General features: G+C 39.5%; 2 protein-coding genes across 2 annotated transcripts; both read left to right on the forward strand.

Moving 5' to 3' along the window:
- Positions 1-1,001: 1,001 nt before the first annotated feature.
- FRG1 (FSHD region gene 1) lies at positions 1,002-7,799 on the forward strand (the record flags this gene model as incomplete). The annotated part of the gene is made up of 9 exons (XM_079535053.1): positions 1,002-1,063; positions 1,171-1,238; positions 3,172-3,294; positions 4,205-4,262; positions 4,447-4,561; positions 4,947-5,051; positions 5,766-5,857; positions 6,866-6,976; positions 7,763-7,799. The coding sequence occupies 9 exons, from the start codon at positions 1,002-1,004 to the stop codon at positions 7,797-7,799; spliced, it is 771 nt and encodes a 256-aa protein (XP_079391179.1).
- Positions 7,800-12,484: 4,685 nt separating this feature from the next.
- ASAH1 (N-acylsphingosine amidohydrolase 1) lies at positions 12,485-26,968 on the forward strand (the record flags this gene model as incomplete). Its single annotated transcript, XM_079534673.1, has 14 exons — positions 12,485-12,562; positions 17,194-17,240; positions 17,421-17,511; positions 18,321-18,407; positions 19,303-19,381; positions 20,224-20,298; positions 21,076-21,121; positions 22,533-22,677; positions 23,826-23,880; positions 24,069-24,150; positions 24,743-24,874; positions 25,078-25,201; positions 25,727-25,783; positions 26,879-26,968. 14 exons carry the CDS (start codon positions 12,485-12,487, stop codon positions 26,966-26,968), a joined length of 1,188 nt encoding a protein of 395 aa, XP_079390799.1.
- Positions 26,969-27,943: the final 975 nt, after the last annotated feature.

Consider the following 27,943-nt stretch of genomic DNA (forward strand, 5'->3'; position numbering starts at 1 on the left):
ATTTGGCAGAGATGGTATCTCACATTTTACCATCCAGTATCATCAAACTTTGGAAAGATAAATGCCTTTAATTAACAGGCTAGATGACAAAACATACATTACAAGTGATTGCTCTAGGTTGGACCCCAATTATACACGTATTAGGAAGAATATTCCCAAATGAAGAAGGTATTTGTTGAGAGGATGGGAAGCTTACCACACCAAAGCTGGCCGTGCCCTACAGGAAAGCCAGGGGATGGATTTTGTGGCATGCCGAGTAGCTAAATGGGTGGGAACAACTGTCCTAAAGCTCACTATGCTCCAAATATGGCGCGTTTGGCAGACTTACAAGCTTTGTTTCCATGGCTTATCTTCTTGGGCTTCCCTCGAAGCTCCTGCTCCACTGCAGCCTCGTACTTCGTTCTGCCATGCCACCTTCACCATCCCACCTTCGCCATCCCCTCTGCCACTTGGCAAGGTGGCTGCCCCAAGCGGTGTGCCATGCGTCTGTGCTTATGATGGGCAACAGCATGCATCTCTACAGCACCTGCCAGGCACCTCGGTGAGCCCCAGCACACACCAGAGGGATTCGGTAGGCTCTTTGTTCCCTAGCACTGAGGGTTTAGCAGCTCTGCAAAGAAGCAGGGCAACTCAAGCAGAGCTAGAAGCAAAAGGCAAAGGGTGATATGATTTTAAAACTCATCCCGCCTGTTGCATGTTTTTGTTGCCCTCTTTTTTAAAAAAACAAACAAACAACTTTTTTGTTACTTATACACATTAACTACAGTAAATATTCTATGCGCGGATTCAGACAATTCTTCCCTCAACGCAGCGCATGCAAAGCCAAAATGTCGGACCGAGCAAACTCCCCCCGCCACGCTCGCGGAGCGCGCGCCACCACCAGGCGGGAAAGTGTAGGCATGGCGCGAGCCCGGGAGGAGCGGGCGGCGAGGAAGTTTGCTGCTCGGCGGCTTCCGTACGTGGCGCAGGGCCGTGTCCCGCCGCGCCCGCCGTAGGCAGACATGGCGGAGTACTCCTGCGTCAAGTCCACCAAGCTCGTTCTCAAAGGGACGAAGGAGAAGAGGTGAGGCTGCTTGCGGCTTCGCTCCTGGGAGCCAGGCTACGGCACAGCGCTGGTTGTCGGGTGGGTGCATCGGTTGTGCTCTTATTTTTTTACGTCACCCTTTGCAGCAAGAAAAAGCACAAGAACAAGAAAAGGAAAAGGGATGAGGATGCAGAAGAACAACTTGATATCGTTGGTAAGCAGCCTTCTGGGAGTTATGTGACTTTGTGGCAGCTTTAGGGAACAGCAGAAGTGGAAAAGATTGTCATAGAACTCTTAAAACTAAGTGTACCCTATGTTCAGGTTTGTAGTCACTTGTCACCATGTTTGTAAGTTAGAGTCTAGCCTCTTTTCTGCTCGAGTATGTTCACATATAGTTTTGAGCTCTTTATTTACTTCGATCTCGTTTGGGTTTTTTTGTTTGTTTATTTTCCAGAAGTATTTGCTGTAGGTAGACTTATAATGCTCTTCTGTAGATTTCTACATGAATAACATGTCTTAAGTTATTTGACGTTTTCCTAGTTTGGAGAACGTGTGCTTTCTGTTCTTACTCAGTAGTAGTTACTTCTTGCCTGAGTTCTTTAGTTCACTCATACCTTCAGTCCTTCTGGAAGGAGGTTTTGTTAGCTTCTTTATTTGTTCTAGTTTGTCACACTGCTGTTATGTGTTCACTCTATAAATTTGTTACTGTTAATTGAAGCCAAAGACGCAAACGTTATTTTGTATCCAGCTGTAACTTCACCTTTTTTTTCCTAAAAGAGGAGGATCAAACTATGTATGTTTTTGAGAGATAACACAACAGACTGCTCTTCAGTGCTGTTTGTCCTTAATTTACCATAAGTTACTTCACAAAAGCAGCTAAAATATATTCAGTCATGAGAGATGCAGATATGTACTGTAGCACCACGCTCCTAACAAGATGTTATTTTCTATTTTGTGCAAAGGCACTGCAAGGGAATTGGTGCCTATTTCTCTGTTAAAAGACCATAGATGAGAAGATAGGCTACTGTGCTTCACCAAACATCTCAGGTGTTTTGCGTTCTTTAGTTCACTTCAATTTCAAAAGAAAATCCTGGAAGAGATTTGGAAAATACATATGCTGATGAATTTGCATTGCTCAGGGAGCAATGGCTTAAAATTTGAATGTAGGAAAGTTCCATACAAACATGCAGAAGAGCTTCTTTGCGATAAGGGTGATGTAGCACTAGAACAGGTTGCCTAGAAAGATTCTTGATTCTCCTTCTATGGAGATATTCAAGACTTCTCTGGATGCCTACCTGTGTGACCTATTTTAGCGTACTTGCTTTAGCAGGGGGTTGGACTCAGTGATCTCTTGAGGTCCCTTCCAACACCTGTAATTCTGTCATTCTGTGATCAGTAAGCTGTGACACTACAGGATAAGCAAATGTGCTGCGTGTGTTCTATAAGATTATTTCTGCTTAAGAAAGATAGATTTGCTGAATTTACCATGAGGAAAAAAGACATCATATTTTAATTAATTAAAAATAATTATCTTAATTAGGCAGAAAATATTTTTAAGATAATGGGAGGAAATGTTACCTGTTTAAATATATAAACACTATAATTCTAGTTCACGTATGTGAGTAGGGCTACATTGGTAGAACTCTGTGAAGCTCGAATGTACAAACGTTGTTCAGTTGGAAACATCATAAGTCTAAGAACTGCTATTCGTATGAAGTAATTTCACAGAAGATAACTTAAAGGTTTCTGTTGTGTTGGATATGTAGTAATTGGCTGTGACTGCAAAACTGCAGGAGGCTGATCCAGAATAAAAAAAAAAAAAACACCTTCCTTGCAAGGTTATCTTCAGCTAGATCAGCTGGATGAATCTAAGTGCTCTGTGGTGTTACAGCACTACAGAGGGATGGAGAACAGGAGCCAGTGATTAGGGATAGGAAGGTGGATAGAATAGCAGGATAGCCTGTTCCAGCAGCAACACCGTTACATTGGCTGGGTATTATAAAATAATGTACAAAAATCTTGAAATACTGTCACTATCTATAGGATGTCAAGTCTCTGAGTAGATACAGAAATAATGACTCCTGAACTAATGCAGTTAGAAGTTGTGAATACTCCATTAACTGTGATGGTTATTTTGTTTGTTTCAGGAAACTGGTGGGCTGTCAGTAATTTCGGTGAAATTACAGGAACTATAGCTATAGAAATGGATAAAGGAGCTTACATCCATGCCCTTGATAATGGCTTGTTTACGCTTGGAGCACCACACAAAGGTTTGTTTCAGGAAATTTGGGAAAAAAAACAGTTTCAGTAATGAAAAGCATAAATGTAGTATCGTTCAAAGGCAAACAGTTTTACAGCTAAAGGCAGTTCATTACAAATAATGCAGTAATCTTGGCTGTAGCATGACTGAAACCTAATGACTAGCAATCAGTTTCACTTATTTCTTCTTGCTGTTTTATCTGTATAATAAATTGAATCACGTTGGAGATGATTGCTTGTTACTGGATAAAAAGTAATGTAACTTATTAAATTCTTTTATGGTATCAATTTGAGAATGAAACTTGAGGCAAATGAGTTTGAAGGATTATTGCTGCATCCTTTTCAGAATGTATTGGTTTTGCCACTGTGCAAACATAGTATGGTGTATGGCACTGGTATGGAGGGGGTGAGCTTGTCTTCTACTTTGAGTCTCAACCATCAGTCAGACAAGAAATACTCCACGACCCCCGCGGTGTGTTTTGTCTGAGTGAGTTCAAACCAGCAATGACAGTATTATCTCACTTTGGTTTTGGGGAATGGAGAGGCCAGTAGCTTTTTAAGGTTTAGGGCTCTGTTCCTGGAGACAAACTGTAATTTTGTTATTGAGAAAATAATATTACAATGAAATTATGGTTTTCAACATCACCTGGAGAATTACAAAACATTCTTGACTGTAAATTCCTTAGAACAAGGATTATATTTGTGCTGTTTTACTTGAATGTAAGCAAGCACCTCCATTGTTTTTCTTTAAGAGTGTGGATATTCTGAAGGAATTTCTAAAGAAGAGCAGTATTGCAGATTTCTATAGTATTTAGCAGTGGCAGTTGTATTGTTTTTCAGCTTGTTTGAAACAGCAGTGTTAACAGGTTAAATACTGTGTGTAACATGTACCTTGTAACTAATGGAACGTTCATTCCTAAGATGATGAAGGCCCTAGTCCTCCTGAACAGTTTACAGCCGTGAAGTTGTCTGATACAAGGTAACTACTGTAACAAAATGTTACAAGCCTTGATATTTGTTTTCTTTGTTTCTGATATGAATACCTGTTTTTATGTTCTCTTAAAATACATTGCATACTAATAACATATTTTTGATTTATTGAAAATTGTGAATTGCTTTAAATCAAGATGTTCTTTGTTGTTTCCCTGCATTTTTTCTTTGAGGATTGCTCTGAAGTCTGGCTATGGGAAATACCTGGGTATAAATTCAGATGGACTTGTTGTCGGGCGTTCAGATGCTATAGGATCAAGAGAGCAATGGGAACCTGTCTTCCAAGATGTAAGCTGCTTAGGATAATTCATTCAGTGTTCTTGGCATCTGACTGCATTTTGACTTGCGATCTGTATTGACAAGCAGTGAAGTGTTATTTACCAGTTGCCTTTTTGCAATTTCTTTCATATTGTAAGTTCTTATCTTCTGTTTTCCCAAATATGATGTAGTTTTTGTATTTCTTCAGGAATTTTTTTTTATGTACTTCAAGTTCCTGCATTTTGGCAGCTATGTAGGAAGTAAGAATGGAGAAGACTGCCAACTAGCTGTTAAATGTCTACATGTAAAAGAACAGAATACACATACAGAGCTTTCTGTTGTATTGTAAAGAATCAATGTTACCATTAAGGTTTATATACAAATTTTATACTAACAGTATGTGATATTTCAACAGAAAAAAATGGCATTACTGGCAGCAAACAGTCGTTTCATTAGGTGTAATGAAGATGGAGACATAGAAGCCAAAAGCAAAACTGCAGGGGAAGAAGAAATGATAAAGGTAATTACCATATTCTACAATTAATGCAGGCCTGGCGTCGATATTCAAGCTTACCCAAGTACTTCTATGCTACAGTTTACTGAGGGCATAGAGATACAATTGTTTTCTGTAAGCTACCAAGTGATTTGGCCAAATGAGCTCCAGGAATGCCTAAACTGAGGTACTTACCTATCTGCTGGAAATACTTATGCCACTAAAGAAGTGGTGGGTAAAACCCTCTCATGATACACCAGATAATTCTGAACTGCTTGATACAAGAAGGTGAATTCTGGCTGAACCAGCAGCAGAGAAGGGTTATCCAGAACGATGCTGGTGCAGAGATTTCATGTAAGAGGATGTGGAAAAACGTCATTTGGACTTGAAAAGCATGTGCCTGCAGATAGAAGTGTGTGTTAGTCAGAGCAATAATACTACAGACTCAATCTCTCAGAAATACATTTTATCCCTGATAACTCTTAACAGTTGTAATGGTGCTGCTTTGAGGGTGGAATTACATCTTACAGTATTTTGAAGCACTTGCTTAATCCTTCCCTGTACTATAGGAAGCTCTTGCTTTTATTGCTGTTTTTTTTCTAGTTAATCAGTCTGGAAGCTGAGAAATTAAAGTTACTCTGACTCTCACTTGGTTATGAAGGTTATATTGTCTTATTTTTAATAAAAAATTGCAATCTAAAGAAGACATTTCCTGTTACGTATTTCCTTCTCCATGAACAGATTCGAACTTGTGCTGAAAGAGAAACTAAGAAGAAAGATGATGTTCCACAGGAAGACAAAGGAAATGTTAAACAGTGTGAAATCAACTATGTGTATGTAGTTGGGAGCTATTAACAGGTTTAAGTAACTTCTTCCTCTTTTCTTTGGGAGCTTCTTTGATGAAAGGGTCAAACTCCCAACCAGTTGGTTACTTCCTCCTACTCAGCAGCAAAAGGACATAATATAGGATGAGAAGGTTCATAGATCAAGATAAACAGAAGGAGATTGCTTACTAGTTAATGTCACAGAGAAAACAGACAAACTTTGGGGGAAATTAATGTATTGCCTCTTACTACATATATATTGGTATAAGATATGGGTAGTAAGAGAGACAAGCAAAAATTAAAAAACCTATCTTTCCCCTTGCTCCCAAGCTCAACTTCACTTTGTTCTCTTCCACACCTACCCCTCAGCTGGGGACTGGCCAGTACAGGATAGTTTTTCTTTTCCATGCCTTCATTCTGTGTGTTCCCCTCTAATGTGATCCTCTTCACTGGCTGTAGGAGAATATCAGCTTAGGCTCCTGAATCACCTCCTTTTTCTACTTTGTCCATGGTGTTCATTTACTGTTTTTCTTCCTTTCCTCTGCTTGTGTGGCAACTTTGTCCTTTCTTAGATGATTTCACAGAGGCATCACCAGCTCTGCTAAATAGACTCGGGTTTACCACATGGTGGGTCTGTTTAGCATGGGGCAGTTCCTGGCCTCTTCTCACAGGGGTCACACCTGCAGCCTTCTCACTACCAACACCTTGCCACCTACACCCAATGCACCTTCATCACCTTCATTCCTGTCTTGTTTTGCTACTGGGTGAAGGAGTTGAAGTTCTTCAGAACTTTTAACCATATCACGTTAGTCATGCATGGTATCATTCCCACTCTGCCTCAAGAAACTGAGTAATTTTCACATAGATAAATTTTAGTGCACTTCTGGTAGTGTGATGGTTTGTTAGATTTTTATTAGGCCAGTTGTCTACTGCAAGATACTCATCACAGTTGTTTTTATTGAAATACAGAACTTGAAGTAAGTTGCAGTTCTTAACATTTTTTCCTCTTTTTTTCAGAAAGAAATTCCAAAGTTTCCAAGACAAAAAGCTGAAAGTAAGCAAAGAAGATACAAAAGCCCTCCGAAAAGCCAGGAAAGAAGGCACTTTTCATGAAGCACTGCTTGACAGGTACTTTAATGTAGAAGAAATAACACACTAATTTAAAAATTATTGGGAGATGGGGTTACAGTAAAATTGGATACAAAAAACGGATAGGTTTCATGGAGGGGAAGGCAGAGGGGAGGTGCAGATATGAGCACTTCCTCCCAGGTCAAGATATTGCAGCAAGTCATATGCATTTTTGTTGTTGTTGTTACTCTCCAAATTATCACATATTTACCTGAAATTTCTGGGTTGGGAAATTCATCAGAACTGAATCATTTGGGCATCTCCAGATTTGCTCAGTTTATTGAGTACAGAGGAGGTGGGCAATGACTCTTTTGAATAATAAGAAATAAGCTTTTAAATTTTTCAGTACCTTTTGGAAAGGGGAGAGCTGCATTTTAAGAAGAAATAGAATTTATTAAGCAGTTTTCAGGTTATTTAGTGAGAATAAATCTCTTACTTCCCCAGGGAGCCAGGAATACAGAAACTGTCTTGAACTTTTAAAATGTTTTGTATGGTATAAATTTTCATACATTAATTCATTAAGTGGAAAATGCAGAAGAGTGCTTCTGAGAACTCGTAATTGTAAGCGGGGTGAAAAAATTCACTACAGCCATCATAGATTGAGTGTCAGCTTCAGCTCTCAGTTTGAATTCTATCCCTCAGAGTGATCTGGTGGGTTTTTGTGTTTGCTTTGAGAAAGAAAACAGAAAGCTGCTTTCAATGCCTGCTTAAGATTTAGAGTCAAATAAAACATTCAGATGCAATGTCCAGTGTTGAATGTTTTGTTTCATTCCCCTTTCCACACAGGCGAGCAAAAGTGAAAGCAGACAGATACTGCAAGTGAGAGCCAGCTCGTCCATTTTCTTCTGCGTCTTTGATTATATGATCATACTGAGAACACAAGTAAAGTCTTTTATAATTGTTTTTACAAAAGTTGTTTTGCTGATGTTTTTATTATGTTATTTTTAAAGGACTGCCTAAGAGCCGTAAATAAGCATCAACCTATTCTCAAATTTCAATAACTGTTACTATTAATATTATGCTACAACTACATGCTATTGAAACAGTAAGATAATTACTTAATGGAAGACAAGTTATTTGATCCACTGATCTCCCAAGGTCGATGAAAGAAACCTGAGTTCAGAGACTGATAAAGGGCAGATGAGAACAGCAAAGTTGTCAACAATAAAATATTGTTAATGCATTGAACTGTCAATAAATAGGTAAATGCCTCGAACAAGCAAGAGGAAATAAATAGAATGCATCATACCAGTTACTGAGTAGAACATCTGTGGAACCATCCAATGCAGTGTGAGGTAGGGACCAGAGTGTTCAGAATTCATAAAGCAGTGTTTGAAACAGACCCGTTGTTCAGATTGATAAATTACAAAATCCAGGTGCTGGTGAAAGTCTGGACAAGTCAACCTTAAAACAAATGGAAATGCAATTGTCTTGTAAGAAAAGGGACTGACTGTCTTGTTAGCAGGCTCCTCCTCATTTAACAAGAGGAGAAGGATAACTTCAGTCAAACTTGCTAGTTTCTTTAGGGCATAAACCTTAAATAGTCTTTAATAGAACAGCAGTGCTTTTCGTAAGGTCATAGTATAATGTGTATTCCTGGTATCTTGTATAAAATGTGTTTTCCTGTGTCTGTTCTGATTGCCAAGAAGTTTCTCAATAAAAACATCTCTATAGGAACTACCTCAGATCACTTACTCTCTCTTTCTATGTAATCTATGTCATAAAGACTACCTGGTAACAATGTTGAGGATTGTTATGGCAATAATTTGAGCTCTCCATGGAGCCCTTACTAACTGTCAATATGAACTGCAGAAATAGTATAAAGTTGTGAGCTAATGCAAGATAGTGATGACTCTAAGAAGCACGAGAACAGACCAATAAAGTCTTGGCATATAATGGCAATTTCAATTGTTCTAATTTTACAGGTGGCTGGTCTTGAGGAAAAGCACAGAGTTTAAGTACCTCATAATTGTTTAAACCCACTATTTAAGTTTTCAAGAGTAAAACAAATAGTAGCCAGAATGAGAAGGTTAGCCAAGGTCTGTAATAAAAGCTTTTGTTTTTTTTTTTCCCAGGAATTTAGAAAATAAGGAGATAGCCTAGAAATATTTATGATACCAGAAGAAGAAAAATTCCATGGGCTGGGCAAATTGATGATACGATGTAAGGACTCTTTAATTCATGTTTTCAGAAAAGCAAATAAAAATTGAGACTTTTCTCTGAAGAATTGTTCTAAGCTTTTCATACACAGATTTTGCCAGACGACATTCTTCTCTAATGCATTGAAGTTCATTGAATTTACTCATACTATTCATTTCATACCTGTTCTGCAAGAATAAGCACGTTCACTAATTCCTGGCATAAATATCTGTTTTGGAATGAGTGCATTTTCTTCCCTATTTAGTTTGAGAAATGAAATGTGTCCCTTCTGCAGAGCTGGTTTTTGCAACTGTTGGGATATTTATGTTTCTAACTGTCTCATATGTACAAGATGTTGGAGACTTTCCTATGATTCCAGCTGCTTTGTAAGATTCTGTGTCTTAATGCTGATAGAACACCAAGAATGCAGAGAAATTAAATACAACTGTACAATACAGTTACAGCGAGAATTCTTCTCTAAATTTTCACATGTACTCCTTGAATAGCTGCTTTTTGAACTTAAGTGATCTTCTGTAGAATTCTTTTCCCCCATTGGCATTCCTTGTTTTTCATACCTTATTGCATCCCTTATTGTGTTTCAGACCACGCTGTTAACAAAAATGTAACAGTATCAGTTGACCATCTAAACTAATCAATCAATCACTTTGCTTTTTATAATGAAGATATGATTATGGTAAATTGTTAACATTTTATTCCTAGTTCTAGTATAAAACTTTGAGATTACTGTATAACATGTAGCAGGGATGGCTGAAAATTATACTTATCTGTTTCTATTAACTGGGCATTCTTTCAAAGAAAGCAATTGTTAGGAATATTAAAGTGTTTTCTAGTAAGACTACATTAAAACACTTGGGGAAAAAAAAAAAACTGTAATCAGCAGAACTGATCTTTGATTGTAATTTTACAGGTATCTCCAGAATTTTGTTAAAATTCCTTAACATGTCAGTAACCCAGGCATAAAAGTCTTGTCTGTATCACACGTGAATATTTGGCTTGTATTAAGGGTATGGCTCCAAAAAAAACTAAAGGTATATGAAGTAGCTATTGTCAATGGTGGGCTACCTGCTTAATAGTTTAAGACTTGGGAATCAGAATGTGCAGTTATGTTGTTCAGAGGGAAAGCTGTCTGGCACTTAGCAGTTTTGAGAAAGAGAAAAGTTGGTTTCTCTGGGGAGCTTTGTGTCAAAAGTAGCTACCCCCCAATTTTCTAAGAGAGGCAAGAACAAGCAAAGTCTTTCTATAAGAGTTGAAAGAGAGCCAGAGCAGAGCCAGGGCCAGTAAGCACAGAGCATGGCTAGCTATTTATCAGTAGTAGAAAAGGTCAAAGAGGTGAAACTCAGAAGCTTTTGAAAAGCAGTGTCTGTCTGTGCTCTGTGATTTCCTTTTGTGGAGGAGAGGCTTTGCTACCTTTTTCATAGTGAGCAAAGGCCATATTGTGAGTTCTTGTAATTGCTAGAAAAGATACGTTGCACCTGCCAGGAGGTCTGCCAGAGCTGTGAACACTGAATTTGCAGGCAGAAGGTGGAAAGCTAGAAATAAAGAGATGATTGCTGGCAACGCTTCTGGCCACGAGTTTAGAAAATAAAAGATCCAATTCAATCTGGTTATTCCTTATCATAGACTACAAAAATATGTTCAGGTACCTGCAAGTAATTAGAAAACCATCTTACAGGTATTTGTTTTCAACAAAAAAGTGTGGCTGGGCTCTATAGAAACTGCTCAATTTCTAGTTGTGAATGACAGTTCCGTGGAAGCATCAAGTTCCTTGTGCTACTCCGTACTTCTCATTTCCTAAATTTCTTGGTTGGTTCTGTACCTTCTTCTACCAGTGCACAGTGGTTTGTGCAATTCCAAGCTTAGATTCTGAGCTGATGCCTTCCTACACACTGCTGTACGTCCTCTAGCTTTAATGCCTTATAATTCTTTTTCCTTCCCTGTTTCTTAATTTGTGCATGTCATGCAACCTTCCAGTTAACTGTCTACCAGGGACATGCTGGTTTGTGTTGTTTATTTTCCTTGCCACCTTCTGGTTTCTATGAGAATTAATTGCATAGCCAATTAAATCACAGATACTTGTTTTTTTTGTGTGCCTAAGTACGTGTGGCATACAGAATCTGACTTGAGCACCGGATAAAGCACAAGATGTAAACTAAACCACAGACTTCCTAGAAGGTTTTTAATACTTATACATGATTTGTGCCTTGTATTATGACAAATGCACCATTTATCTGTAGTAGTGAATAATATAGTAGTAATATGTAATAGTAGTAAAATGTAGTAGTAATATGTAATAATAATGTAGTAGTGAATAATAAGTACACAGCATGCCTAAACTGATAAATCTAATACTCCGTTTCTCATGGTGCTAAGAATGGCTCCAGTTGCGGGTTTCCTGCATCGTTAAGCAGGCAAGGCAGGGAAAATGCTTTCTTCCTAAGGAAGGTGACCGCCTTGCATCTCATTACCATAAAACTTGCCTGCTTCAAAGGATCTCTCAGACACGCACAGTGATTACACAGAGTGAAAACTGGTGCCACAGGTTTGCTCCGAGTGTTGCCTAAGAGAGAATTTTATTTCGTGTTTTCCTGTGCGGAACTACAGGAGAAGCTTTCCGTGGATTAAGCTTTCCCAGCCGGCTCCCTTTCACTCAGCTCCCAGCAGATCACGCTGCAGCTGCTCAGCTTTGCAGTTCTTATGCCTGGAACCTCAAGAGGTATTTTACACGTGCTTTATTTTTAACACCTCATTCTTGGAACCAGAATTGATAAGGATGTTCTGGAGCTTTGGTGTGGGCTTGCAGTGCACTTGTCCACTTTTCAGCTGATGCGGCATCTGTAGAATATTTTATGTCACTCTATTTACTGCCTCAATAAGAAATTTTCAGGTAGAATAACCCTCTACCGCTGCTACAAGCACATAGTTTGAAAGCTAATGAGCTACTTCACTACATCAAACTCAGCACAAAATATTAATACTGGGGCAACCTCTCATTTCCCGCGGGATGGATGTAGAATTGGGATCGGTGATGTTTTTGCTCCTGTGGAAATACGACTGAAAGTCTTCTGCCCATCAAGGAAATAAAAAGAGGGGTGCTTTTGGCGGCACGACAAAGTCTCCCACCACCTAGGGAGGTAGCTGAGGTTTAGTTTTGCCCACGCAGGGCACGGGTACGCACAAAGCACCCCTAACGCAGCAAGTGCTGAGCGGAGCCGAGCCGTCCCGCCCCGCCCGGCAGCGCCCGCCGCCACCCCCGCGGCGGTCATGTGGGCGCCGCGCATGACCGGCGCTCCCAGCCGAGCCGGGAAGTGCCGAGCCGAGCCGAAGGGAAAGCGAAGCGGAGCGTGGAGGATGGCGGGCAGGGTCTGGGCGCTGCTGCCGCCCACCGTGCTGATGGTGCTGCTGCCGCTCGTCGTGGCGCCGGACCCGGTGAGTCTGACGGGGCGGGTGAGGCTGTGCCAGGCGGGGCGGAGCGAGCGGGGCTCGGCGGCGCGAGGGCTCGGGAACGGGACGCCCGGGACGGCGGCACCTGCGCTGGGCCTCTGTCCTCTCGTTTTTACGGGCTTTAAGCAGCTCTTGTGGCGAACAGCCTTGGCTTTATTTACCGCTGCAGTGTGTTTTGTACGACTGTGTCTCGCATGTACTGCAGCGTACGCTGCAACCGTGATTTTCAAACTGAAAGTTAAGGAGGACGCGCTGGAAGCGTGTGTGCCGTTCGGGCCATTCACTGCCTTTATGGTCGTTCCATCAAGCAGCAGGTGTGGGGTGCTTTTCTTTTAAATAACGCTTTCAGAAGTATTTAAGCGTTTCTATAAGTCAGCTTTCCTTGTTTAGAGCAGGCTGTCTTCCACCTTCTTAGCATGCAAGCAGAGTCATTCTGGTTCCGTGTTGTGGTTTTTATTCCTGAAGAACTGCAGCGTGCTTTCCTCTCCTCAGCTTCCTACTCTCATTATGGTCTGTAAGAAGGTGAGGGGCAACTGGCAGTGAGTCCCTGCTGGCTGCAGTTGGGTTTTTCGTTTGGTTGCTCTTGGTGAAGCTTTGCGCTGATACCTGCTGGGTGTCCAGTTGTGCTGCTGTGCAGCCAGCTGTGAGCATTTTGGTTTGGATTTGGACAGACTTGTGCAGACTTCCATTCCCTTTAGCTTTTGGTTAGGCCTCCTCAGCCATACTGAATGTCTTGTTTAAAATGTGACTAAAATTGGCTCAGTTCCCATTTCATCAGTGCTGCAAGAGGACTCCCGTCTTCAGAAAGACAAATGTCTCCTGGACTGCTGCAGCATGGCACAGGGCTGGCACTGCCCTTTAAAGGGAGAGGGGCTGAGAAAAAAAGTTCACAGACCAGAATATGCAGAATAGAACAAGTTGTTTTGTCTAAAAGAGACTGAATGCTACCTCCTGTAACTACAGAACAGCATTTCATAGCATAAACATACCTGTTTTAAAATATGAAGACAAGAAACACTGAATATTAACAAGTATACTGGAATTGATCTATATCAAAAACATTTTTGATGGTAATAAGCCCTCCAAGAAGGGCTTGGAGCATCGTTTAGACTGGACAAGCTACATTCAGCCTGTTTATGTGAAAGCAGTCAGGCTAGTTTTTGAAGTATTTACTCAGCAGTCATTAAACCACATATTAATTTTCTTTATTGTGGTGAATAATAACTGTTAGTAATTGATTTATTTGTTTTTCCCAGGTAGCAATTTGCCTTGATAGTTTGTTGCCTACTCAGTTCCTGTTCTGCTCTACTTTTTTTTTTTTTCCATAGAATAGATTATAACAAAACAATTTTGTATTATTTCCCTTCTCGTTATTATTATTTCCATCTTGTCTTTTCCCATGTTGTTTTTTCCCCCCACTGCATTCTTCCTGTTAGTGTTTTGGTGTTGTGCTGTAAAGCATCTGTTTATGTACGTTATTACACACGCTGACATGTACATACAGATTCTGTAGTCAGCTGTACATCAGGTAATTAGGATATACAGTCTCCATATGAAAGCTGATTTAAAAAAATAAAAAGTAAAACAGGAACAGAGATCATTTAATCACCATTCCAGAATGTATTTGTCCTGAAGGGTTTGGTGTGTGTTTGTAAAGCAATTTCACAGTGACCTCTTGGTGTGAGGGAGTTCTGCTGGCTTTTCCTGCAAGATCATCTCTGGTTTACAAAGCCTGTGGCTAAAGGTGGTCCCCTTCTTGGTGCTGCAGGGCTGCTCGTCCTTCTCTTAGGCAGTGTTTATTGCTGTTCTTGCAGTGTCAAGACTCTGCAGAAAAGATGATCTCATTGACACAGCAGTGACTTTATGGCTGCTTATTTTAACCTGGTCATAGAAAGTGCCCAGTGGTTTTTCTGGTCATGTAAAGAAACCCTCAAGCAACAAATAGCTGTGAGTTTTTAGATGGTTTAATAGCTAGTTACTGAGTTTTGTGCTTGATTTAGAGAAGGTAGAGGGACAGCCTGAGTGTTCCATCTTTCAGAAGAAATAGGCAAATTGTGCACTCGTTCATGAGTGTTTGGCTGTGATATGGACCATTCAGAGTGGGAAACTCAGAAAAAGTTGACTTTCTGTTTTTTTTAACTTTGTCAAAATAGTTTGCAGTTAATCTTCAGGAGAAAAAAAGAACAGAAAATAAAAGTTTTCTGCCCATCGCCAGAATGCATGTTCAAAAAAAGAAATAAAATCCTTTCTTGTTTTCTGATTGTTTTGACATCCTTTTAAATTACTTTTTATCTGTCCGCATGTAGTGGATTCTCTAAACAAGCTGCCGATAGTCCTGGCTTTCGTCAGCTGTATCAGGCAGAGCTAACAGGCCTGGAAGGTATATAGACTTTCTGGGGACTGTTAAGCTTGCTTTATACATAGTAAGGGGTCTAAAATTGTTGAGCTATAAGGAGAGGATACTTTATCTGTTCTCTGTGTCTCTCATTAGCTCTTCCTTTGTCCATTCCCTCACCTCATTCCTCGTTTCCTCTTTTGTGGCTTAGGTTGCAAAGGACTGGGAGAACAAAAATAGCTTCACATACAAGATTAAAGTCGCATGGGAGAGAGATGGGAATGACATAACATTTAGTACCCGGAATATAAAGTAGTCCGAAATCAGATCAGTCTGCTTTGGTGTCACAGTTTGCCCAGTGTATACACAGACTATACTGATAGATAACTGAACTTGTATGGGTAGAAGGATCCAGCAGTGTTACATACAAACTGACAAAACTGTCAGCAGCCTTTCCAGGCTGCAGGACTCCCAAGCTGAAGTTAATTAAATATCTGACTTAACCTAAACCTGTTGGTGTTCAGTTGTTCACTGCACGTTACATGACCATGTGTTCTCGCTAATCTTGCACCAGTCCAGACTGCAGTATTTGTGCCTGGTCCCCTCTACTGAAAATTGCCTGAATGTGAAAGGGACTGTTTTGGACTCATTTTGTTGTTATTGCCTTTCAAGAAGCACATTTTTCCAGGTCCAAATCTGTGCAGTCATTTTTTCTAATGTATTTTAGTATTGCAGGATGGAAAATTTCACAAGACAGTTGCATTAATGCTGTTAAGTATTTGCTGGCCTTTGCACGAAGCCTCTGACTTCTGTTGCCCAATTAGTCATCTGCTATTTCCACCTTCCCTCGTTGTTTTGAAACTTCCTTGTTTTGAAAATGCAATGCCCTCCTGTGTCCAGCCTTCTGTTCCAGCTGTGCAAAGGTTGTAGTGGCGCTGCACTGAAATCCGGGAAGCACGCAGCTTCTATACACTTGTGTCACGTGAGGGAACACCAGCCTTCATCTTGTGCTTTCTCCCAGCCACTGGAAAGCCCACGGAAAGAAGACTGATAATGGAGGAAAAAAAGAATAGGATTTCAAAATTCCTGTCTCCCACTGTAAGAAATTATGGCAGCGCTTAAAGTCTGTGGCGCTGTGTAAGACATTATGTTTTCTAGATCATAGCATTAAAAACCAGTAATGTGATTAGCCCAAAAACAGCATGGACATTAGCTAGCTTATCTATCACAGGTGCATCGCTGCTAGAGATCCTGCCTCTGATGTTATTGGCTAGGATGTGTTAAATGGACACATCAGTCATCTAACTACTACAGCCAAGTAAGAATTGGAAATCAGTGGTGAGGTGGGAAGTAGGGGAAGGATATCTGTAAGTTGGTATTTCTGTCTCACTGCATGGATGTACAGAATGGTATAAGTGTGTTTCCTTAGAGAGTGGCTGTACTGCATTCTCAAGCTCCGAGCTGTGCCTGGGGGCCATGTCCTGTGCTGGTTTGAAGCACAAGTGCAACTACTCTGCATTTGTATTTCATGAGTAGAATGTGCAGCAATACTTATGGCACATACATGCTTGTGTATGTACATATATGTGTGTTTTATGTAACCCCTGCGTTTGCTTGGAGTACACCTAACTATAATCCTCAAACTAATTTTTAGCTAGCCATACGTTGGGGGATGAGGGTAACTAGCTCTTAGCTATCGTTCTGAAATGTGGCTCTAATAATATTTAGCACTGGTTTAGGAGCACTCTCCCAAAGTACATCTGAAAAAAAAAACCAAAAGGTTTTATAGCTGATTCCTGTGGCTGAGTAATTTGCCCATGGCTGTGTGTGCTTTCTCAGTCCCAGCTACAAAATGAAGCTTAACACTGAACATGTTTATGAATGGCGCTGTAAAGGGAAATCAGAAATTAAGCAGAACAAACTGTTCTGGCCCACACTGAGGCTTGAGTTTCTTGAGGTTTTCTGTAGAAAATGCTGTTCAGGTGCTCTTAGTCATCTGCCAGTCATGTGTTTGAGTCACAGAGTAAAAATGGGTTTGTGTATTTATCATAAACTTGTGCTTGCCTCAGAGTACATCAGACAAGCTATTTGTAGTGGTGTCAGCACGGGAAGTGGTTGCTTGTCCACTACCTCTTTTATTCTCAAGTCCCAAGACTTTCCCTTCCTTTATTATCAAACCATCATGAACTCGTTTGTCCTAAAGGTCCAAATCTCAACTGCTAGAATAGTGGTGTTTAAAAAAAAAAAATATCTCAACAGTAATCTTTTACTGTCTTTACAGTATGGAGAAGACTGCAGAAGTAAAATGTACCCTCCTTCAGGACCAACGTAAGTAATCTGATTGGACTTGTTCTAATAACTTGCTGATTTACAAGCATCAGTATCTCAAGTTTTGTTGTGACTTGTTCACGTTACAGACAGTTCTGGTTACAGTCACAAGTGAAAAGCACTTACTTTGTCAAATGCATTTTCAAAGCCTTTAAATTTGCACTTTTACTTTTCATTTAGGTTTAAAGGGAATGTACCCACATACATCATAAATCTTGATTTGCCTCCCAGCAAAAGATGGGATGAGTTGATACGTGCCAAAAAGACAGAGGTAGGAAAAGCAGAGTTTGCATTTAAGCTTAGCATGTATAAAACTAGCATCTGCCTTTCTTTTACATTTTTGGAAATGGCTTGGAAGAAATACCTCTGCTGAAATGCTCTTAAAGGTTTAATAGATCTAATTCACATTTTTTTATATGATTATAGAATAAAATAATTGCTTGACTGTTCAACACTTGAACTAGCAGAATCAGGAATCGGGGCAGTGACGGTTGGAACGCAGAGGCATAGAAGCAGTGTGGTATAAAGCAGGCTTTTATTTATAAAAGCTCTTTACTCATGAAGTAATACAGCATGGGGAGGGAACAGGGAGAGGAGTAGACCAAAGCAACAGCCTCAGGAAACAGAATTGAAACTGAAGCAGCATTCCTAGTCCTTCGTACATCCACATTTCTATTAAAATAAGGTGAGATGAAGAAATGGCAGAGAGAGGAAAGTGCAGAATATCTCACACTTTTTAGGGGTGTTGGTTGCAGAGATGGGGTTTGCACAGGATGAAAAATCTTTTGAAATCATCAAGCCTGTTACAGAACAGCTGCTTACTGACATTTCAATTCAGTAATGCTTAATTTCTCCAAAAAGGCTAGGGCTTTTTCCTTATCACTGCTGACTTCAGCCTTGACTCTTAAATGGGCAGTTGGGGGTGTTTTTTCTCAGCAACATCGCCACATTTGGCTCTTTCCTTAATTAATTCTTTCCGTAAAATGTTATTTTCAGAAGTATGTGAAAGAGTTTTGTCAGTATTCTATCAGTTCTTGTGCTTGAGATCTTCGATTCAGTAAAAGCCCTTGTTCTTTTTAGTTGAAGGCCGTAATCCAGAATATTAAGGATATAGCAAACACCTTCTTCCCTAGTGGCAAAATCGTTGATATAGTGGATCACAAAATAGTAAGTATTTCCAGTTGAATTATTTTATGACTGTGTGCTCTGACTACCAGAAGTAAAATGCTGCTAAATTTGGCAGTTATAAACTTTACATCTAACAGTTCTTCCTTTCAGATTATCCAGAACAGAAATGTTATTTTGAAGATTTAAGTTAACCCTGCCAAACCCAAAATACATCTTTTCTGAGAACTTTCCAAATTTGGATTAGTCATGTTGGACGTATCTGCTATTTTCTTGATCACTGTAACAAAATACTTTGCAGGAATTCTGTGTGCCATGTTCAGCTCCTTTTAAATAGTAGAATAAAAGCAGATTTTGAAAACTCTAAAAAATTTCTGATTACAAAGACAAGTTTGGCCAGGTTTGAAAGAAGTCAGGACTGATTAAAATAAGCTTTGGCATAGGATTGTTACTGTAAAAAACAGTGTAGAGCTGGAGATGGTGTAAGGTCACATCTGTTTCCATCTCTCCTTGCAGCAGCCTTAGATTGTGCTGGCCATGCTTTGTTTGGTTTGCTGCAGTATCCCAGTGTGCCTTCAAGGGGTTGACACAAAGCTAGCACATGACATACACTTATGTCATGACTTTAGAGATTCTCTTAGATGCTGACAACCTTACGATCAGTTCCAGTTGAGCTGTTTTAATGTTAAGAGTCCTGCTTAATGGCTCCTAGCAATAATTAGATATTGTGATAATCTCTATTGCTCACAAGTCAGTATTTTGATTAGCTGTGTTTACTTTCCAAGTACTCTACAAACATCCTGGAGTTCTGCAAACTGCAGAAGAATTAAGTACTCAGTTTTACAGTGCTCAGGAGGTACCTACTGGGGAAAGGTTTCTTTCAAGTAGCAAAATAGCATGAACTTACACAGTCAACATGCAGTACTTTTCCTTTCAGTCTCATCTGACAGATACACTTCCTTATCCTTTCAATGAAGAGCTCCAAGGGATTGCAAATTCATCTGGAATTCCTTTGGGTAATAGTTTCCAACACTTTATTAACATAGTGAAAATGAGGAATCTAGATTCATTTAAAGTTAGTGTATTTAACTGTTTTCAGTATAACTATACTCAGCTGTGTCTTTAACAAATAAATTATTAATTAAGTAGATAAAGGAATACAATCCATCCCACACTAAATGAAACCAGTATTTTAGAAGAGAATGGCAGTACATCATATAACCCTTTTATCAGGCTGGATCTTCTCTGTATAGCTATAGCTTCTGACCCCTGAGCTTTGGGAGCTGGAGATAGCTTTGCCTTCTGTGTACCCAAGCTTTGGGGGATTCCCTGGTTCTCTTTGGTTTCCCGTTCGGCTCGCTGTCTGCCTTCGATACACAGAGGCAAGGCACTGTTTCATGCTATGCTTTCATTCCCTTGTGACTCTTACAACATCTTCGTGCCTTCTGCACCTTCTGCAAAAGAAATGTAAAACTTCAGGCAGGAAGTAGATACTTTCAGAGTCTTGACAGAGAAGGTTGGTCCATGCGCCTAGTCCCACTGCTTCCTTTGTGTATGATCAATATCCCCGTTTCTTGCATGGGAAAACTGGTGCATACAACAGCTTATTTCTTGAAAGTGAGTTTTATAGCTTGTTTTGAAGTTTCTGGAAAGGGAAGTAGCTGTCAGCTTTTTGTATAGTATGGCAGAAGGCCTTTCAGGATGCTCTTGCTTTTGCTGATCATTTCAAAGATCAAATGGGATTAAAACAGTCTCTTAATAGAAATGCTGTTGAATACTGAACCTTGCAGTAGAATTTTTTTCTTTTTTTCCTGGTTTGGCAAAAGTTTCAAATTATTTTTTTTTTCTTTTGTTCTAGGGGAGATTGTTATTTTTAATATCTTCTATGAAATTTTTACTGTGTGCACATCCATAGTGGCAGAAGACAGCACAGGTAATCCATCTCAGAATAGTGTTTCTGGTTTTGTAATATTCTAGGAAAGGCTCTGCATCAAAATATGCAGAACAGGGTCCTTCTCAGCTCTTAGCAAGAAGGTGTAGTAGAAGAGACTAAAAGCAATGATAATAAACAGGAATGATAACAAAGAGGTATGTATTAAGGCTGAGTGACAGGAGCCATAAATTAAGAAAAAAAAAGCACCTTCAAAGAAGTTGTGTGGTTTTCTTTCTTTAGTTATTTCCTTTTTGTAGTGGGTGGCATTTGTCTTGCTACGAGGAAGAAACACCCATCACACACCTGCTGTTTTCTCAGTCATGAGGGGTTCTAGTGCAATGCATTTTGCATCTGGTTTCTAGCTGTTGCCTGTGTGTGGTGCTAGAGAAAGTGGATAGTCTGTTCTAAGAAAAGAGACTACTTCATTTTCCAAATAATTTCTGCAGCTCTTGTCCATATCTCTTGTGATTTAGAAAACTTCTGAAGGGTTTTCAGGAAGCTTACAAAAGCCTTACTTTGTGGAGCTATTACTGTGGCACTAAGAATGTTAAAAACTGAGATGGGCAGCAGTTTAAAAAGTTAGTTGATTTCAATTATAATAAAATATTTATATAAAAAGGAAAAAACAAAACACATTTTTCTATGCTTAAAAAAGGACAGTTATACAATGGTATTTTATTGTTTGTGTGTGTTCTATCTTTTTCTAAGCTGATATTTGTCTCTTTCTTTAGAATATTTTACATGCATATATTTACTCATTCATTTGTTTTAATACAGGAAAGCTGTATCATGCCAGAAACTTGGATTTTGGACTCTTTCTTGGGTAAGTACCTAAAACTATGCCTTTGGAGTCTAAATAAAAGAAAAACGGTCAGCTGAAGAAATTTCTTTGTGCCACCTTTGTGTGTAAAAGATGAATTGAGTGTTGTTAAAATGGTGACCAACAAGTCTGCATTGTATATTGTGGAAGAGAGGCTAAATCAAACAAAGGAATTGTTTTGCTGATCATATGTCAAACTGCTTCACACTTCCAAGGAATGACTGGAAAACAATTGTGTTCAGTGTTACTTAGTGCTTCCTCAGCTCCAGTTAAATCCGCAGAGAACAGTCCGTGTGACTTTATTTCAGAGGCACAGCGTATTTTGCTCCTCAAGCGATCGGACAGAAACTTCAGTTTTGGTGTGTGCAGTGAATTGAGGGTTGGTTTGGATTGGGTTTGTTTGTCTTTTTTCCAGGTGACTCCTCTGGTCACTGTGCAGTGCTCCACTGGCACTTCCCGTCATTTCTGCTCAGAAGCCAATGATACGTATTTCACTGATCTGGCATTCACATTTGATGTGATACAAACTCTTGAGCAGCACTGGATCCTCTTTTAGTTTTCATTCTATCCCTCATAATTGGGAATTTTGTTTTATTTTCCACGTATATTTATACTTTTAAAAATACATATCTATATATATTTTGTGTATTTTGTAATGTCACTTACCCAGATTAATGTTAATGCTCAGATGGAATTTACACGTTCATCTTCATTAAATTTCTAACCTGCCTATCAAAAAATTAGATACTGTCAGCTGTGGCTGCATCCATCCCTTCATTAGGTTTGTGTTGAACCTTTTGTCCAAAAGATGGGGAGTGTGCTCCCTAGAAATGGAGGCAACTTTTCAAAGCTGTTCCCAGAACTTGGATTGTTTCCAGAGAATTGTCTGTAAGTGTTCCTTAGTGCTCCCTAGCATAGACTGCTCTGGCTTATCCTACAAACTGGAACTGGGCCTTCCCATTATACAGGGCACATCCAATTGTATTTGGTTTTGTTTTCTCCCTTTGAAATGTAAGAATTTGAGGGAACAGGTTCCTGCTGCTGTAGTACAAACAGCACATGCTTTCAGAATACAATAGGTTTGGTGTCTCAGGCAGTACCAATAGCAGCTTCCACTAGACAGTAGGAACAGAATGAAGTTATCATTCAGAAGCTATCAGTGCTTCAAAACAAACCAGATGTACCAAGGGTGCTACTGAGTAGTATATATGCTATTGGTCTGAATAAAATTTGGTTCTTTTCATTGCTGTCTATGCATTTAGACTTTATTGTTGTCCCTTGTGCTGCTCAGGTAATTACTGAACAGTGCTTGTTGGTGTAAGATCAACATCACGTGGGAAACCTGTGTTTTGTGACTGGAAGTTTTAAAAGATACAGAGGGACAGAAGTTACAGTGCTGTTCTGTCTTCCACAGGTGGGATGTTAAAAATAATTCCTGGACTGTAACTCGGGAACTGAAGCCTACAGTGGTAAACTTGGACTTCCAGAGAAACAACAAAACAGTGTTTAGGTCTACAAATTTTGCAGGATACATAGGCATGGTGTCAGGTGTCAAACCAGTAAGTATGGGGGAAGCTTCTCCATGTCTTAATAGTACTTCAGACTTGAAGGTTTTCTTGCTTTAACTATCTGTCCTAGGATGTTTTGATTTATGAGCTCTTAATTGCTCCTGTGCACCATAGAGTGATCTGAAGAAAGCTAAAAGGAAACGGTGCTGCACTGTTCATTGTAAAAGGAGATTGCCTAAATGAAATGTTTTTGGATGAATCCTAAAAAGTATGCTTGAATTCTGAATAAGCAAATGGGAGTTCATATGATGTGCTGAAGTGGCTGTTGCTTCTGGCTAGCAGATGGAAAGATACCGCTCACAGAGGAGAAACCACGCATTTGTTTTGTTTTAGTTCTCTTTCTTCAGCCCTTCTTGGAGGAGACCTGCACTTTTTTTTTTTAATAGACACTGAAATCTAGATTCTATCTAGACCTTATAAACTAGCTGCAGAGAACTTTCACAGTGTCTCCAACTTACCACTGCACCTTCATTTCAACATGTTGTATGCTCTTGCTCTTTATTATAGTTCACTGTTTAAATAGCAGAGCATTACTAGCATACATCCCTGCATTGTATCCATTTATTCTTATATTTTGATCTCAGGAGATTGATAAGACTCCATTCTGAAAATGATTTGGTGCAGCTGAACTACACTTTCCTCTGAAAGAAACACTAGTTCAAGAAGTCTGGAGTTAAAGTTCCATGTTGCAAGTAGTGCATGCTGAATTGCATTCAGCTCTATGTGTATGTGAACAGCAGCACATTAGGGTTTACTTAGCACTGGACCTTAAAACTGCACCTTCAAACTACAACAGTATTCAGAGGTCTGAGAAGAAGGTTACGTACAGCAAGGGGAGGAAATCTGCTAATTCAGTGATGCAACAAGGACCACTGGCTTGACTTGCTTAGCAAGCCAGCAGACTACACTTCTGTGTTGTGCTAGGTTAGAAAATTGTGAATGATTATTTCTGCTTACTCAAGCAGAGATTAATGAGGCCCAAGACATGGGCTTGGTCTTCTAGCCTCTTACTCAACAGACAGAGTAGTCTAATGAATAAGAAGCTCAGTTATCATATAAACGGCAGTGTTGCCTTTTGCTTATTTCTGATATTAATAGTCCTGTAATGGATGGAGGCTGATTTGTTTAATGCTTTTCAGGATTTGTTCACTCTGACAATGAATGAGCGCTTCAGCCTTGATGGTGGTTATATTGGTGAGTAATGCTTGTTTTGTTCATTATTTCAGTACAAGATTTCCAGACCTCAGACATACCAGTTACCTTAAATAAACAGTTACAGAAATGGTGAAAAGATGCCAGATGAGTAGAATAAAGAACAAATCATTTTAAAGGCTGTGAAAATTGGAATAGCAAGAGTGAAGCTAACCAGTAATATTTTGCAGGTATCTTTGAATGGTTTCTTGGTAGAAGAGATGGTATGTGGATGGGCTTTCTCACAAGATCAGTACTCGAGAATGCTACAAGGTACTGCTTTTTTTCCTCCCTGTAGATGTTTTACTATAACCTCTTTCACACCTGACGTGAATATTGTAAGTACATGCTTAGTATCGAGTGATATAGATATCTTCCTAGAAGTATTAATATTAAATAATTCTAGTTTTGCTCATATTCTGGTGATGAGTAAGCATGGCACATGACTTCCTATAAACTTTTTAAATGGCTTTCTGAGACTTTTTTTCCCTAATGAAACTACTGGCATCTGAATATGTAACAGCATCCTGCATCAAGACATATCCAACAGGTAGTAACATACAATAGGAAGTAAACAAAGTTAATGAGTTAGTGGAATGGAACACCAGTACAGTACATCATAACTTGTTCATTTTCAACACGTGGAATATACAAGAACACCCTCTCAACAACCGAGCTTAAGTACAAACTGAGTAGAGAAGCTTTTACTTAAGTGTGTTCTGTCAGTGCAATATAATCTCTCGTGTGATGCCTGAAAAGGGAAAAAAGGAGTAACTGCCCAGACTCTTCCTGGGTGGGTGCTTTTTCTTCAGTATGACAACCACTTACAGCCTTTGATAGTCCAATGCTACTTTGTTATCTGCAGTTACCAGGATGCAAAAAACAAACTGGCAAAAACAAGACTGCTGGCTCCAGCTTATTTTATACTCGGGGGAAAAAATTCTGGAGAAGGTTGTGTGATAACTCGCTCCAGGACAGCTGCTCTGGATATCTGGGAGTGAGTATGCTCAACCTAACGCCCAGCTCCTCTTTTCAAAAGAGAACAGGCCCCACCAGTAATTGTCACATTTTTCCTTTTATTGTGCTAGAACTTAGTTCTTTAGAATCATCTATATATCATATACATATATCTGCCCAAAAAATCTCGTTTTAGGGTTTATACTGAGAGAAGCAAACCACAAATGTACACTTCTTTTCCAGCCTTGATATAAAGAAAGGTACGTGGTATGTGATAGAAACAAACTATGATCGCTGGAAGCCTCCACTTGTCTTGGATAATCGTAGAACGCCTGCAATGAAGTGCTTGAACCAGACATCACAAGAGGTAAACATCCTCTGAATATCTAATCTTGCTATTTGGAAACCCTCAGCTTAAGCTACAGCTCTAATCCAGCAGGATCCAGAAGCATCTAGAGCATCTGCAACCACAGATGCAGTGACGAAGGTGGCTAATGGCTTTGTAATTTGTCCACACTTCTGGTTAATGATACCAGGTGGCTCTTTGTATGACTGTGTTGTTTTGTTTTAGGCTTTATCTAGGTGGGTTTCCTACAAGTATTTTCTAGCCCCTTGCACATGCAGAAGTAAACAGGAGATATTTAATATTAAGAAACATTAAGTTTCCTGAGCTGTTTATTACTAGTAGAATTCACACGCACACACAGTCAGGCAGCTCTGACACTCAGGTGCCTGAAGCAGTATGGAGATCTAGGCTGCACAAGTCCTTGCAGTATTATGTATTCCTAAAGGTTTGTCTTACTGAGAAGTCAAAAGTTGCAGTTCTCAGCATTTACACAATGCTAGGGAACAAGTTAATGTCCATTAACATCAATGTATTATTTCCTTTCAGAACATCTCCTTACCAACTATTTATGATGTTCTCTCTACAAAGCCTGTCCTCAATAAGGTAATGCTTCTGTTTTCTCAGAAAGTCTAGAGCAGGGGGTCAAGGGGGACAATCGATCAGGAATTGCCACATTTCTGAGGAGGTGGTCAGTGGTACATTCAGTTTTTGTCACAGCAAAGGCAAAAAGGGCTGAATTTGTACTGTAAATTTAAACAAAGCTTAAGGTTTTATAAGTGAAGCTAGAATTGAAATTGTCAAAATAAACATGGTCTGCCTTCTAAAAACCTTTTATGGCAACCTTTCACCAAACTGGTATGCTCATTTTGAAAGGAGGCTATTAAGCAGCAGGTTCTCTCATCCTGACCCCAATTAAAACTGACTTGTAATAAAAGCAGAGGAGCTCTACTGGAATGACAGAGCAAAAGGCAAAAGAGATAAGGGGCATGGAGATAGACAGGAAGGTCTCCACATTCATATGATTGTGCGAGAACAGAAATAGAAGAGCATGTCCTTCTATAAAGTAATTTCAGTTCTGCCTCCCCTTCACCCCCATACATATTCACAGTGCTATGCAGTAGAGTTTGAGAGGGTTGATAGGTGAAATAAGCAAATACAATCATGAAAATTCCAAATTACTTCAGAATAAGTGTTTTCTCAGGGCCCGGCATTAAAGCCCTGAGTAGCTTGAGCCCATTCCTTATCTACAGTTAGCACTGGTGCGAGGCAGTTTTTGCATTACAGACACCCGAAGAATCCTAGTCTGAAGGAATCTGAGATACATGCCTCATGTTCTGCATGGAACAAATTAATACACTGTTTAGGCATACTACAGGCATGTTCTTCTGGCAACATAAGATGTTTTAGTCTTAACTTGAAGTTTTAATGTGCTTTGTTTTTGTTTTGGTGTGTTTTGTTTTTTAAATGAAGGGTCTAAGAGAACTTCCAAAATGAAAAAGCTACTGTATTCAGTAAAGGTGGCATTCCTGGCTGAGGACCTAAGCTATTTGTACTTGCATGTTGTTAGTTGTTAAACAGATTTAGAGATTAGACCCACAATTAGCTAAATAAGTGCACACTTTAGTTAGATTGGAGATGGGTTTCTTCAGTAATACCTCTGATGAGGCTTTTTTCTCTCTCCTCCCACCTGTTTATTAGCTGACAGTGTGCACAACGCTGATGGAGGTGGATAAGGGTCACACAGAGACCTACCTGCGGGAATGCCCAGATCCCTGCAGTCCTTGGTAGTCCTGTACCCTTCCTATGTTGGAAAGTGCTTGTGTGAATTGGAGGCCCTCCGAGGGAAAACACTTCTGGATAACACTCATCAACCTCATTCCTCTTTTCAGAAATGTAACTGTTATATAGAAATCTCAATGGGCTTCTAACAGGGGGGAGACCCTGTCTTGCATTGGACTTTCTTGCTTTCTGCTCAGAAGTTCTGCAGGCAAGAAACTTATATTAATGTGTATCTGGTTCGATTTCAGCTATTTCTGCAACATGAGTTCAGCATTTAGCTCTGGATCTCTTCAGTGTTGACAGTAGTCTTATTTTGGCTTGGGGTTTGTTTTGTTTTTGTTCATGTGTTGTTGTTTCTTTAATTGAAGTACTTTTAAAGCACAAATTAGTTAAAATACCACCTACTAAGCACAAGAAGGATTGTGTATTAGAAGATTATCTGTGATAATATAGTTCTGTTATTCTTTCCCAAGCACTTAGGATGAATAGCTCCTGTTTTGGTCTCTCATATGAAGATATGTCTAAAATGCTCTATTACAACATAACCAACCAGGAATACATATTTAGTCACAGAAACAAGCTCTTGTGGAAATATCTTAAAAGTAGATCTGAGTCTTAAGTGTCTGTTCACTGATTTGTGGATCTTTAGCTGAAATTCTTTCTTGGCCTGTTAACAGATACATTTTTTAATACAGATTGTTCTGTTGTTTAAAAAAAAATACTAATACAATAAATACTCTGAAGAACTTCTTTCTCAGACTGATACATTTGCACTGATTTCATACCTTATTGGAAGTCAACAGATACATTACACATCACATGGCAGAAAAGGCATTTGCTTCCCCATAGACGGATTTTGAGTAACGTCTAAACGATCTGTGAGTTATGAGTAACCAACTACTAAAACTGGATAAGATGAAAAGCCAAGTCTGTGTTGTTGGCCTGAAACACAAATTTAAGTAAAGATCAGTAGAAACAGGGAGA

Source organism: Tetrao urogallus (assembly GCF_951394365.1).
Source record: "Tetrao urogallus genome assembly, chromosome: 4".
NCBI lineage: Eukaryota > Metazoa > Chordata > Aves > Galliformes > Phasianidae > Tetrao > Tetrao urogallus.